The sequence below is a fragment of the Heliangelus exortis genome, chromosome 21, assembly GCF_036169615.1.
Source record: "Heliangelus exortis chromosome 21, bHelExo1.hap1, whole genome shotgun sequence".
Lineage (NCBI taxonomy): Eukaryota > Metazoa > Chordata > Aves > Apodiformes > Trochilidae > Heliangelus > Heliangelus exortis.
Genome location: NC_092442.1, coordinates 7,477,530 through 7,491,850, shown reverse-complemented (window position 1 = coordinate 7,491,850; position 14,321 = coordinate 7,477,530). Strand labels below are relative to the sequence as shown.

The window sequence follows — 14,321 nt, the reverse complement described above, 5'->3', positions numbered from 1 at the left end:
CCAGCAGCAAGCTGGGATCCAAAGTGGAGTGTGCCCTTTGTGGGGGATCCCCTACCTGAGCACATGGGAAATGTCTCCCAGGGGTTCTTCTGGGACTGTTCCTGGGCAGAATCTTTCAGAGAGTCTGCCAGAGCCAGGAGGTGTTGGATCAGGCATGAAATGCAGGCTTTAAGGCACTCAGGCATGAGCCCCCCAATTAGCTCAAACTTGAGCACCCAATTAGCTCACACCTGAGCACCCAGTTAGCTCCCAGGGCTTTGTCAGGGCTGGGAGGTTTTTTGGGACACCATGATCCACACTGGAACCCTGGTCAGGAGAGCAGGGTGACTGCTCCAGCACACCCAGCTCCTCCCTGTGCAGCTCCCTTCCCAAGGAGAATCATTCTCAGGGCTTCAGGCTGTATGAAAATTTTATCCTTCATCCTCCTTAACTTCCCTATCAGATTGAAAGACAGGGATCAGATTTTTAATGGATACGTGACAAGGTTGCTCCAAATCACAAGAAAACCACAAACAGTGCAATAATGAACAAAACACTGTCCTCAAAAGACCTCCTTTTGTCTCTCATCCACAGCCATCCCCTAGAGTTCCTTTCTGCAGAGCAAAGGAAATCTTTCTCCAGCAACTGCAAAACTAGAACAGAAATGTGCCCGTGGCCTCTTTGTAACCCAGTGGCTGCTGGGCTCCCCAGCTCCTACCCCACAGTGGGTGATGGATTCTGCAGAATTGGCTCTTTCTAGGACTCCTGGGGTGACAAGAAGCTGATGCTCCCATCCCACACCCCAGGTCACTGCATTCTGCTTCTAAACTTTGCAGCCACCTTTCAGCATCAGGGTTGGTTTTGTTCCCCTCTCCCACTCCCCAGATGGGTAACCCCAGTTACCTCACAGACCAAGCTGCTGCTCCTCAAGCCTCTCCTGGAGCTTTGTTTCTCACTCAAGAAGCTGCTACTCATGGTTTCCCTCTTCCTCAAATGGTCCTTGGCCATTCCTTGTCCACCCCTCCTTACCAGATGCCCACAGACCAGACTGTCACCAGTTCCAGGCTTAAAGATCCTCCTGGTGAAAGCCTGAAGCACAAATAAAAAGTCTTAAACCACACATTAAACAAGGAGGTGTTTAAAGACCTCCCCATCTTCCTCCCCTGTCTGGGTGACTGCACAGGTTCACATCAGACCACAGTTAAGCAGTGTGGTGCCTCCTGGCCTGGTTTTACTTAGTGGCACAGACACAGGTCTGCTGTGAGCTTTTGGTAATTATTTTCCAGGTCAATTAATGTGAGAAAAGATCTACACAGGTCAGAAAAATGTTCCTTAGAGTGAGAAGTGTTCCTGTTATGGGTGTGACCTGAAGATGTCAACCAGGCTTGGCCGTGAAAAATAAAGGGGATGCAAAACTGACACTTCCCTTGGGTTTTTTAGAGCCAGCAAGTAGAAGCACATTTGCAAATTTGTTTTTGAATAAAAAGTCTCAATTTGTATCAAACATACCTCAGACTGCTCTGGATATTGCTCAGCACTGGCCAGATTTCTGCTGACAACACTATTCCTGGCATGCTCTTACAAATACTGTTCTTATCACCCAGCTTTCACAGCCTTATTTTTTTTCGTGCCTGCAACCAGCATTACTGGTGTGTTTCCCAGAGTACCTGTGGGTTGTTAAAACGTGAGCAGTTTCATTCCAGGGGGGAAGGAGCAGGGTGTAAATAACCTGACAAAAATCTGATCACTATCAGTTAAAGCCAAAAAAGCAGTAGTTTCTCTTAGTCTTTCTCAAGGGACTGAGGCTGGAGCTTTTCTGCAAGATATCTCCCTTCTTGAGTCCAACATTTTGAATTTTCCATGGAAAAAAAAACAGTTTTGCTCCTTTCCCATGAGGAGCTATTTGCTCAGACTGGAAATTCTCACAGGGAGGATTTCTCCTCTGGTATCAAAACTCTCCCTTTCTCCCACTCTTTTTTTTATTCCTGACATGTTACACCTATTTGTAACTCCTCACACTGCTCTCAGTAATTGCTTTCTTGTTACTCACAGGCAGTCACAGGGTTCATGTCCCTGTCTGCCCAGACTGCTCCTCATTTCCCTCCCCCTCTTAGCAGATCTTTGGTGTGAAGCTGCCCCTGAGCTGAAGCCACCCCAGTGACAAAGCCATAAATGCCACATAAAGGAACTGTGACAATTAAACTTGAGACCTGGCAGGGTGACACTTGAGACACAGCGAGGTCACCTCTGTGGCACTGCAGGAGAGAAGCATTTCAAGATCAGCCCAATAATATCTTTAAATTGTACCTAAAAGAGACCAGTGCTGTCAGAGCACCAGGAAGCACTGCCTGCCAGACACAGGACTGTGACTCATGAGATGCTGAGATGTTTGTGAAGCACTGGGAATGCTCCTGCAGCAAATGCCCAAGCAATGCAGATCCATCATCCCTCAGCAATGGGCGCCAGAGCAGCTACTGAAATAGAAAGCAGACAAGGAGCAGAGGATGTAAATAGGAGATAAACAATTTTGGCAAGGAAATGAGCAGTGGAAAAGGCAGTGGTCAGCTCTTTCCATTAGTGGTTTTGTTCTCATAGTTATAGGTGGACATCTAAAAAAACCCAGACAGTGAGGTGAAGAGTTGAACACGTTGGGGTAGGAAGCTGCTCTTGAATCACACCACATGCACCTGGAATCCAGCAACATCCACCAGAAGCTGCTTTCTGAAGATGAGGGGTTTCCATGCCAGGACAAAAAAATGTGCAGCCTGCAGTGAAAAATGCTCTGTTCAGCTTCTTTTAATCCTCAGTCACTTTACAGTGTAAATAAGAACTAAGCTGCTACTTGTTAATGAAAAACTGACAAAAATCAGCCTCGATATTTGTCCTTCTAACTGCACCCTGTACACCCACCCACAATGGAAATCTTTCTTCCAGGAGTTAGAAAAAAAATTCAGATTTTTATTTTTTGCTCAGAAAGGGAGTCTGTGGAAAGCCTGTTATCCACAGGAGTATCTGAAAAATACCACACATGCACATTTTATGACACTAATCCATCATGCTCTGTTCTGTGAGAGAGCTGGCACTGGGTCAGGTAACAGAAATTAAATAAAAATGCAGATAAAACATCATTAGGAGAGTGAGTGCAATGAGGGCTGGAACAGCAGCACTGTGCAGTCCTGTATTGCAATGTTTCATCTCCTGATGTCAGCCAATAAAGGCATCTTTGGGGAATGTTAAATCATGCCTGAGAGCTGAATGGGTTTAATAAAATGTATTCACATTAACCACTGACTTAAAGGGGAAACCATGCTCTTGAATATGTCTGACAGATCACTTTTTTATTTCTCTGCCAACATCTTCTACAATTCCTGACCTGGAAAGATACAAAACTGGTCCTGGCTTGATGGCTCTGTCAGAGTTTACCTTGCCACAGGTGCTGAGGAGAAACCTTCATCCCCATGGTAATGGTTGGAAAGGCTGGGCTGAGGCCACCACACTCACTGCATGAACTTGTCAGCTTCTCAGCACACTGAGGGAATTACAGCCCAAGGCTCAGGAACCTTCCTGACACACAAGAAAGACACAAGCAGCTGGTACCAGCCCTGATGAAAATAGCACCACAAAACGCATCCTGTCCTCCCCTTCAGGGATGCAATTAAAAAGCTACAATTACAACTAAAAAGAGACATCAGTTCTTGTCAGTCACCACCCACCTTCACACACAAAAATTGATGAAATCTATCAGGCCAAGCTCACCTAACAGGACATCCAAATGTGGAGTGAGGGAGCCAAGGCAAAACTCAGAGATGAACCAGGGGGTGGGGGATCAGCACCAGCAGAAAACCAGCACCTGGTGCTGGGCTTCCAGCAGCACTGAGACTCATCTCTCCCCAGCAGAGCAAGACAAAGGCAGAGTAACAAATCCCTCCAGTCCACTGAGTGGTGCTGGGAGAACAGACCTGAATGGAAAAGAATTTAGGACCCAATCTGTGCTAGTCTGGTATTTCCTTCTCAAGAGCAGAGGGACCCTCTGTCACCAAGAAGCTGTGGGTTGCAGACATTCTGATGTCTTTGTGTGATGCACAAAGTTTATGAACAACCCTCCCAGCTCAGAGGGCTCTGGGACATCTGCAGCAGCTTCTCTGCCCATGACACCTGGACCCAAACAACCTGCCTGGGGTCAGATGTTTAGTGACTGAATCCTCTGCAGATATGTCATTCATGGGGATGGCATCACTGTGCAGAGTGCACTAAGGTCAGGGCCACACTTCAAGGCCACCAGTGTTGACAAGGCTTTGGCACAAGGGATTTTATTAAAAATGCAGATTGCAATTAAATTTAGAAGTAGGCACAGCAAGGCTTCCATGGATACAGCACAAAAACCCAGCTGTGGTTTGGATGATTGTGAGTCTTGGGAGTCTTGACTGATCCCTAAGTGCCATCCAATTACTGCAAATGTGCCTGGCATCTACTGCAGCAATTGCAAAGAATTAAATGGTCAGATGGCACTCATAGGAAATTACAACTCACAGAACCCTGTAATGCATTTAGGAAAAAGCATCTAAAAAGGAAAACAGCAACTACAAGACCTGACCCCCTTGAGAGCCAGAAAGGACAAGAGGGACTCAAGTAATGAGGGATACTTAATACAGAGAAGAAACTAGGGAAAAAAAAAAAAAAAAAAAAAAAAAAAAAAGAGAAAAAGGGAGAATAACAAGGTTGGCTGAAGATGATGGGTTCATTTAGCCCTGAGAAAACTCTCCTTACAGCTCCTTCCTCTCACCTAGAAAGTCTCATTTCCTCAGCCCCTGGCACCTATATGCAGATTTGGAGTGACTCCTCTGTGTATGCAGCTCCAAGAAACTCCAGGACCAGCCAAGGGGGGAGAGAAAAGAAATCCAAGTCAGAAGAGAAGCTGCAGCTGCTGATGGAGCTGGATGTCAGCATGAGATGTCAGCACTTCTCTCGTCCTGCTGGAGGTCACAGCAAGAGCCCTACCAAATACCCTCCCTTGTTTTTATCCTATGGTCAGAACCTGAGCACTAAATTCAATGGCAGAACAGATGTTTGCTTCAAAAGGTCCAGGGTTTAAATCTGGGCTCAGCAAAAACACCTGGATCGCACGTTTGTTCTTTCCCACAGAACCAGGCTGCCCACATGATGCTCGGATACTTTATGATTCTCTTCTTTCAGGCCCAGATCCAGTTCTCTGTTGACAGTGAATTTTCGAGGGGAAAAGTTCTGCTTTTTAAGAACCATGGGCAAAGAAATAAAAGAAACGAGGTACCACTCGCTTTTCAGTCTATTTCGAAAAAAAAACCTTCCCACCGCAAACCCTTAATCAGGGTCACACACCCTGTGCTGTGCTGCCACCAAGCTGTGCCTTGTGTGAATAGTTTTAGGTGTGACTCCGGACAGACACAGAAAGCTTGCGGTGCTGGAAGGGTCATTCCCTGAGGAGCAGTTTGTGATGGAAGGAAGAAGCCTCCCAAGCCTCTTCCAAGTGCCGAGTGCCTCCTGGAGACCCTGCAACGGGTCAGACCCCGCCTTGCTCTGCAGGGTCAGAAAGCAGCAGCACCCCTGGCACAGCAGCATCCCCAGTGCCTCACTCCCTCCCTCCGCCCCGGGGCACCCAGCGCTCCCGAAATTCAACGATTTAAGGGAAAAAATGGAGGGGGCGTGGCCAACAAGGAGTGGGCGTGGTTAAACCGGGTGGGCGTGACCCGGTACTGCTTGCCCCCCGTCCTGCTCTCGCGAGATCTCGTTTGAACCGGAGGCGGGCGGGCACCGCGGTTCCTGTCAGGCAGGGCCGGGCCCGAGGCGGCTCCGCCGGTGCCGCGATGCCGCTCCAGCCGCGCCTCCTCCGCACCTACTCGCGGCGCGGGGGGCACCTCCGCCCGCTGCCGGTTCCCGACCGATGGATTTCGCCGCCTCAGGACCGCAAGCGGTTCTTCAGCTCCAACTCCAGCACCGTTTCCACCGGCTCCAGCGCCCTCTCCGCACCTTCGGACGACCCCGACTTCTCGCCGCCGAACGGCAAACGCCACCGGCAGCCGCTGGGTAAACGCGCCTCCCGCCCTCGCCGATTACGGCCCCGCCGCGGAGGGGCGGAAAAGGAGAACCGTCCCGCGGGGTCGCCGCTCCCCGCCTCCCCGGCCTCGCCCTCCCCGTCCCCGCCCCGCGCCCCTCCCCTGAGGCGGCTCCGCGGAGCGCGGCTCCCCCTGCTCTCCAGTACCCCCCAATGGCCGCCACCGCCCCGCCGCCGCGCCCCGCCCGCCGAGCTGCCCTCCCTCCTGCTGCTCAGCACCAGCCTGGAGGGCGGTTCGGGGCTGGGGGGGAGCCCGGAGCTTTACTCCCCCCTGCGTAGGCAGCGGGCGGCTTCGTCCCGCAACGCCCTGAGCTCGCTGGAGTCATCGCTGGGAGAGCCCGAGCAGCTCCCGCCTCTGCCGGACACCGGGAGGGGTGCGCGGCCCTGCCCAAAAGGCACGGGCGGGAGAGGCGAGGAGGGCTCCGGGATGGAAAAGTCCGGCAGGGTTCTGAGGGCTTCGGTGCGGGGACACTGCCCGGCACAAACTCCCCTGTCCCCACAGAAAGTCACCACTGCCCCTCGAGCACTGACTCGTGTTAGTGGTGAGCTGCAGCACCCTGTGCCCTGTGACGGGGCCGGTTCTGACGAGCCGTGTGATGATCTAAGCAGAGGTTCAACAAACAGAAACTTGCATTGTCAGGGTGACCAAAAGAAGTGCTGCCAGCTCTCACCGGTGGTGGTCTTAGACCCTCAAGAAGTGCCAGAGTGGCTGATGGGCATGAAACACAACAAAAAGGCAGATACTCGACCTACCTGCCAGCAGCCAGTATCTCCTGTAGGCTTTCGAGGAATCTCGGAAAATGAACATAGAGGTACCAAGGTGATTCCTGGAGAGGGCAGTACCTGCAGGAAAGCTTGTATCAGTGGCTTCAGTGCCAGTCGGTGGGGGAGGCAAATAAGGCTTCGTCCAATAAAACACAAAAATAAGAGACAGCAGCAGCCTAATAACTCCCTTTTCAGACAGCCAGTGAGGAAAAAAGGAAAGAAGAAGGATGCTCTGGAGATGTCTGTAGATACAAGAGACAATGACTGTTCATTCCTCAGTAGGTCCTATTCCTGGGGTAGAGTTCAAGCATCTTTGTCCTTCCATAAGAAGAAGAAAGTTACCACAGAAGAGAGTTTCTGTAACAGCACCACTTGTACCCCTTCTGTGAAATCCAGGCTTTCAAGGTACCACACACCCCCATCTGCTGGCAAGGCCCAGTGCAGCACTTGGTCTGCTTCCTCCATGCTCCTGCTGGCTCCCAGGGATTCCTGTTCTGTCCTGGAGATAATGCTTACAGATGCAGAGAAGGTTTTTGGGGAATGCCAACAGGAGGGGCCTATCACTTTTGAGGAATGCATTCCTTTAGATAAGATGAAAGATTGCAAGAAAATTGGAGAAGGGGTTTTTGGAGAGGTGTTCCAGATCAATAGTGAGAGAGGACCTGTAGCCTTAAAAATAATTCCCATTGAAGGCACTGAAAGAGTAAATGGGGAAGCTCAGAAGAGCTTTGGGGAGATTCTGCCTGAGATAATAATTTCTAAAGAACTCAGTCTTCTATCTGAAGAGTCTGTGAACAGGACAGTTGGGTTCATCAGCTTGTACTCTGTGCACTGTGTTCAAGGGGCCTATCCTAAGTATCTCCTGGAAGCCTGGGACAAATATCACAAAGTAACAGGATCAGAAAATGACCGGCCACATTTTTTTGGGGACAAGCAGCTCTTCATGGTCCTGGAGTTTGAATTTGGAGGCAGCGACTTGGAGAATATGAGAAACAGATTCAGTTCAGTGGTAACAGCAAAAAGCATTTTGCACCAGGTCACTGCTTCCCTGGCTGTGGCAGAGCAGGAACTGCACTTTGAGCACAGGGATTTGCACTGGGGGAATGTGCTGGTAAAGAAAACAGATGTAAAGGAGCTGAGTTATGTGTTAAATGGGGCAGCACACAGGATCCCCACGGCAGGGATTCATGTCAACATCATTGATTACACCTTGTCTCGGCTGGAGAAGGATGGGTTAACTGTGTTCTGTGACCTTTCCACTGATGAAGAACTGTTCCAGGGCACAGGGGACTACCAGTTTGATATCTACAGGCAAATGAAAGCAGAGAACTCCAACAGCTGGACTGATTATCACCCACACAGCAATGTCCTCTGGCTGCATTACTTGGCTGATAAACTTTTGAAAGCCGTGGGCTACAAGAAAAAGCCATCGACTCCTGCCATGAAGAAAATAAAGCAGCAGCTCATTAAGTTCCACAAAGAAGTATTGACTTTTGAGTCTGCCCATGAGGCTTTACAAAAGAGCAGCCTCTTCCAGTGAGCAAGGGAATCCTACATTCCCAAGAACTGAGTTCCTGATGCTGCCTTTCTCCTTTGCTGTTTTTATGTATGATCTTTGTGAATGCTGGCATAATGAAGAAGTGTTATGAGGCTACCAGTGTGTATAATACAGTATGAAAAATGTCTGAAAAAAAACCCAAAAAAAGATGTTTCTATATGTTCACTTTTCCTTGAGGGGTGATTCTGAGGGGGAAGATCTGAGGTGACGTTTGAGAAGGGAGGAGAAAGGAAAGGAGAAGGGAGGAAAGACTTCTTCAGGGTCAGTTAATGTTCTGAATTCCACAGAAACAGTGGTACCTTTTTAGTACCTTTTTAGTTTTAGGTTATTAAAAGTTATATCCTTAATATGTTCTCTTACTTACAAATTATTTTTTTCTATAAAGAAAAAAAAAACAAACCACAATTCTGGGCAGTGAGGCCAAAGGTAAATATTCTTAGTCTAGTCTGGAGAGGAGAAATCCCACCTTTTTACTTAGTTTTGTTCCAACTGAACTTTTGTTCAGTTTGGCAAAATTTGTACCTGCAATGATGCTACAAAATGTAATTACAGTTTCTGTAGTGTAGGTTTTAAAACCACTCTAATTTGCAGTAATATGGTGAGGTTTTCTCCTCTTAACAACCAGTGAAGAGGTAGCTGGTTACAAAAAAAACCAAAAAACAAAAAAAATCAAATAAAAAGTACCTGTGTTCCTGATCCATTTTTAACTGTTGTGTCCTTGTATGCTGATAGGAACCCAAATCTGTAACTTGATGGTAGCTTTTGAGCAGTTTTCTTCAATTATCTACAGAAGAAAATGTACAGGATGATGAGTGCTCTTTACTCCTATTTGCAGATGGATCAAATGAGGTAAATTTAATGCTATACTTATATTAAATTTGAATTCTTTGTTTCAAGAAATCCTTTGCTAGCATTTACGTACATGCAAGAAACTGGTCTAGAGAGAGCAATAAATCAAACTAAGTGAAAAGTGAATTAGATTATTCTTAAAAATGAGTACATCCAATGCCCCAGATGCATTAAGTAATTAAGAGGCAGCACCATGAGATTCATTAGAACTGAAATGCTGTCTGTGCAGTCTGTCTGTGTGTATATATGCAGGCTACCAATTAATTAAATTCATCTCTTTGAACACACATTGAAGTTTACTTCTTACAAGCTTAAGTAGCTGGAGACCCTACCAACCCCCCCTGCCTATGAGATAATTTTATTCTTGTTCCAGACTCTTTACTTTTACTGTTTAGTACCACAAAAGTCACTTGGCACTCTGCAGTGCTTGGAATTATTAAGATTGGAATCTTACCAGCCATCTTCTCCATCATTTTTTTTTCTTCTAATTGACTAAAGTAATGCAATCTAATTTAATATTCTTAAAACTTTATTCTTAAAACTGTTCCTAGAACTTAATATTCTTAAAACAGTGAATGCATGTCTGACATGAAAGGCATGTTTTTCAGTTAGAATGCTGCTAATTTCATTTATGCTTTAAAAAAAAAAAAAAATGATGGATGAAACAACCTTATTCTCTGCCTCCTTGGTCCTTTATTTCTATTTTATTTCTATTTCAGTTTGAGAACTGCTAATATTGGCTGTACAAGAGGGATGGAACCTGAGTGGTGCCAGCCCTTGGTGACATGGCAAAGCAGTGCTGGACTAGCCCTTCACTGCTGCAAATTTTAAAAGCTGCCATTGCCTTGAAGTGCTTCCTAATGCAGATTTGTGAATATGCAGCACAGCTTTCATTTTTAAACTAAATTTAAACCTCCTACCCCTCACAAAACTGGGCATTAAATTCATACAGAAACCTTTGCTTTAAACTGAGCTTGCAATGAAGTGTGGCTGCTGGAGATGAGTCCTGATTTCCTTTTTAAAGGTGCTCTCTGTTTAAAAAATGCTGGGTACTACTCAGGGTCCATAAATTTTAATGGGAGGAAAGTGACAGGAAAGGAATCTGAATGGTAACAGTAGAAAGTCCCTAATCAAGCAAAATTCCCTGAACATAAGTTTTCATCCATCATCTGAAGTGAAAGCTTTACTTGGAACAGAGCTGTGTTATATATTTTAATCATCTGTTCTCTTTGGGGAGGAAGGAGGATGCCAGAACCCAGTTTGCCATTTCAAAAAACACAAGCTTTTAAATATAACTACACTTAAATTAGGACCTTAAAGGTCTTAATATTTTAGTGAAATAATGAAGTACGAGCAAAGCTAAAATTATCATAAGGGAAGGAAAGATTTTTCACATGGATCCAAGTATGGTTTTGTGTAACCAGTGACTGATAAACAGTACCAAGTAGGAATTCTGATTTTTTTCCTTTCTAGTTCATAGTGTATTTTGCCATGAAAATAACAATACTTACTTGGAAATATTAATGGTGATTGCAGACTTATTCTGGAATCTGCTTTGATCTAATTGCTAAATTGCTGCAAACTGGAATAGAAAGACATAAAATATTGATTACTATGTAAATACTCTTTAACTCACCAGGGTACTGTTAAAACATCATGGCCAGTGTAATATCTGCTCATCGTTCCCTTCTGCAGAAATGAGACATTAAGGAAAGTGCAGGAATATGAAAACTTTCTTTTGCTTTGAGAAAAAGCAACCCAGCCATAAGCTGAATTAGAAAGAAGAGCAGCTCTGGCTTAGTTGTAGAGATAGGATGAAAGAGCAGCTTCATTTAGAGGCAGGGAAAAAGTGAAAATAACAATCTCTGCTTACAGTTCTCTTCTTATCCTGTCTGCAGCTACAGGGTAAGATTGGAGAAGTTAAAGGAATGCAGTGAAGAGCAGGAGAGGATGGCTGCCAACACAATAAGAATTCTCCTTAATGTTGAATAAAACCACTGGGAAATTCAATTGAGTCTGTCTGCTCCCATAAAATGAATTACCTACAAATAGCCCAGTAAAAGCTTGGGAGTCTTAAATCAGATAAATCCAGTATTCAGGCTCTAGTCCTAACGACTGAAATGCTCCTTCCCTTCCTGGACCTTTCTCCAAGATTTATTTAGGTAGTAAATGAATAGGAGGCTGTGCTGGGTTTTGCTTCAGCAGGCTGCTGTTAGCTGAAGAGCCTTTCTATCATCTCACCTCAGCAGCCTCCTTATGGAGAGCAGGATTTTAGGAGAGTTCAGGACCATGGTTGTCACACATGAGGCATCTCCACTGCTCACTAGTGAAACGTTCAGTGTGGCCCAGCATGATTCTTTCTAGAAGCAGACAGAAAAATGAGACAGGGGGGATGCAATTCCTAAGGGTTGGTGTTTAATCAGAGGCCTGAAACATTCTGGCTCTGGTAATTATTTCCTCCAAATGCTTTCACACACAGGATAATGTCATAGCCCAATTAATTATTCAGTATTCTTCAGGGTGTGCAGGAAAATGCTTCCTTCTTTTTCCAGAAAACAGTCATCTTCACACTTTATGCAACATTTTCTCATTGCTGCTTTACATCAAGCCAGGTTTTAAACACTTGATCTTACTGACTCCCCAGGGTTGGTTTTTACAAGGGAGCAATGCCCACTGTTCTAAGGCTCCCTAAACTGAGCAACTCAGTGGTGCTGTGCTGTGCATCAGTCTAAATCAAAATCCCATGTTCAAATTAAATGCCAGAATTGGGATTTTAGGATGATTATAGTTGTATAAACCTTGGTCTTTCCTCTGGGATTTCCCAGAACAGCCCAGCAAAGCCCACAGTCACTCAGGGAGAGTGGTGGATGAGCAGGATGTTATGGAAAGGATGAACTGAATAGAAAGTAATGTAAACAAGAGCAAATCTTGTCTGAGAATTTGAAGAAAATGTCTTGCACACAAGGATGACATTTTAAATGGATGCTAAATGCAGGCTCTGGATAGTTCAGCTGCTATGACTCACTGAATCTGACTTGTCAGAGTTAAATGAGCAGTACAGTCTTGTTTCAGTCCTTCTTGTGAGGGAACTGGAAGCAAACACAGATCAAGTGAGGTTTTAACAGTCCTACTTTTTCTAAGACAGCAGGTTCAGAATATCCTCAGATAGATACACAGAGCTTATCTGAAAATCAAAATTCCCATGACCTCGATTAAGGAGAAACTGGGAATAAAAGACCTTCTAGTGATAATTCAGTCCTAAATTTATGGTGTTTTGTAATTCATCTCCCAGGAGAAGCTCTCTGAGCAATAACACCAAGAGTATTCACTGGGGATAAGATCTTGTTACAGAAATGCCAGGTGCTTACCCCTGGATCACCACAGGGCAATAATATTAATTTCTTTTCCAGAGATAGAATGTTTTTCTTGAATAAATATGGACATATGCTGTGCACATATAGGCACACTCTTTTGTAGAGATGAGGTTACTTCCTTTAGTAATAGTTATATTCACAAATAAAAATTACCAATAAAACTTTTAAAAATTTATTTATGAGTTTATTCTCATATAAAAATACTGTTATTGGCTGATATTTCTGAAGAAGTTCAATGATGATTAATAATTAAATACTGGGTATGTAAGCACTAAGCAATGCTGACCAACACTCAAGAATCTCATGAATTATTCTTAGGAAACAGATGTACCATTAACATCAAAATCCCTACAGTACTGCAACTACAGTAATTAGTGTTCATTATTGCTCAGTGCTAAATGTCCTAATTTCTCTGTCCTGGGCTTTATCAACAGCCAATTAAACACTGAACTGTGGTAAAGACTCCTATTGAGTAGCAAAGAGTTGCCTCTTTACAGAGCTTTGTGGATTTTTTTTCAGAAGCTGTTATTTGGATTTCAGACTGTGAAGAAAAGCTACATTAGCTTGAAGAATGGCAAGAGAGGAGACAGGATATCAAGCATAACCTTTAACTTTATTAGAAATCTGCAGCCTCACAAATAATTTGAAACAAACAACTAAAATAAAATAAAAATAATAAAAATTATATATTATATATATATATATACTGCTCACTATTTCCATGGTGTTTCACCTGGGCTTTGCTGGCCTATTTAGAAAAATTCCAGTTTCTGCTGGGAACGTTCAGAACACACAAAATCCCAAGAGTCTGAAGGAACAGGCAGCCAAAATACACCAATATGGCTAGAGGTTCAAAATGAAACCCAGTGTTTATGTTTCCATTAGATAAAAGCATTATCTAGCTGTTCAGATTCTCTCTTTATCTGCAATTTGTTTCCAAATACAAAGTGCAAGAATAAAATAAAATCTGTCTGCCATGTCGTAGCCTTCATGAACTCCATGGGTCACGCAGCTACCAGATGTCTGATTGAAAATGAAGCATGGTTTGTGATAAATGATCTTTTTGACTTTATGACCTACATTATCAGTGCTGAACTGCAGAGATCAAGGTCTTCTTAGACCTAGATCTGTGTTAATGGGTTCATGTTCACTATCTCATGCTTGTTCAAAGCTTTTGATGTTGAGACGTTCAAGTTGGACTGAAGGTTTTACAATTTCCATAATTTCTGGCACTGGGAAATATTTTTAAATGTCCCTCTGATGCTAAATTTAAAATAGAATCATTGCACAGTGCTTGGAACACAGATTCTATATTTGTCTTAAAAGCATTTCCCCAGCACACCAAAAAAACAGCACTTATTACCTACCAGAGCACAGCACTGGAGAACCAGTGATCCTACTGCCAGATCCTGGAGACCATGAGTGAAACCCAACCTAATATCCAGGGGTTATCCAAAACACTGGAGTCCTGAAGAAACTTCAGAGGCTTTGACTGCCTAAAATGCAGGGAGGAAGAGGGGGAAGCAACAAATGCAAGTCAGGATCTCGCTCTTGCCCTTTGGAAAATAAACTTTTCAAGAGTAAAGCTTCACTGTAGAGATGGTTTTGTAACACCTGTGAAATGCAAAACACTTAAAACTTCCTGGAATGGCCGGGGAAGCTTGGACCAAACGTCTGCATGGAGGGCACAGAAATGCTCCCCCAGTGG

The 14,321-nt window shown here is 44.7% G+C and overlaps 1 protein-coding gene and 1 long non-coding RNA gene across 2 annotated transcripts; both read left to right on the top strand.

Moving 5' to 3' along the window:
* Nucleotides 1-5,738: 5,738 nt before the first annotated feature.
* HASPIN (histone H3 associated protein kinase) lies at nucleotides 5,739-8,552 on the top strand. The gene has a single exon (XM_071764875.1). It carries the CDS (start codon nucleotides 5,820-5,822, stop codon nucleotides 8,370-8,372), a length of 2,553 nt encoding a protein of 850 aa, XP_071620976.1. The 5' UTR covers nucleotides 5,739-5,819; the 3' UTR covers nucleotides 8,373-8,552.
* A 505-nt stretch (nucleotides 8,553-9,057) lies between these two features.
* LOC139805931 (uncharacterized) lies at nucleotides 9,058-13,685 on the top strand. Its single transcript, XR_011730054.1, has 2 exons — nucleotides 9,058-9,239; nucleotides 13,133-13,685. It is a non-coding gene; the product is annotated as an uncharacterized lncRNA (long non-coding RNA).
* Nucleotides 13,686-14,321: the final 636 nt, after the last annotated feature.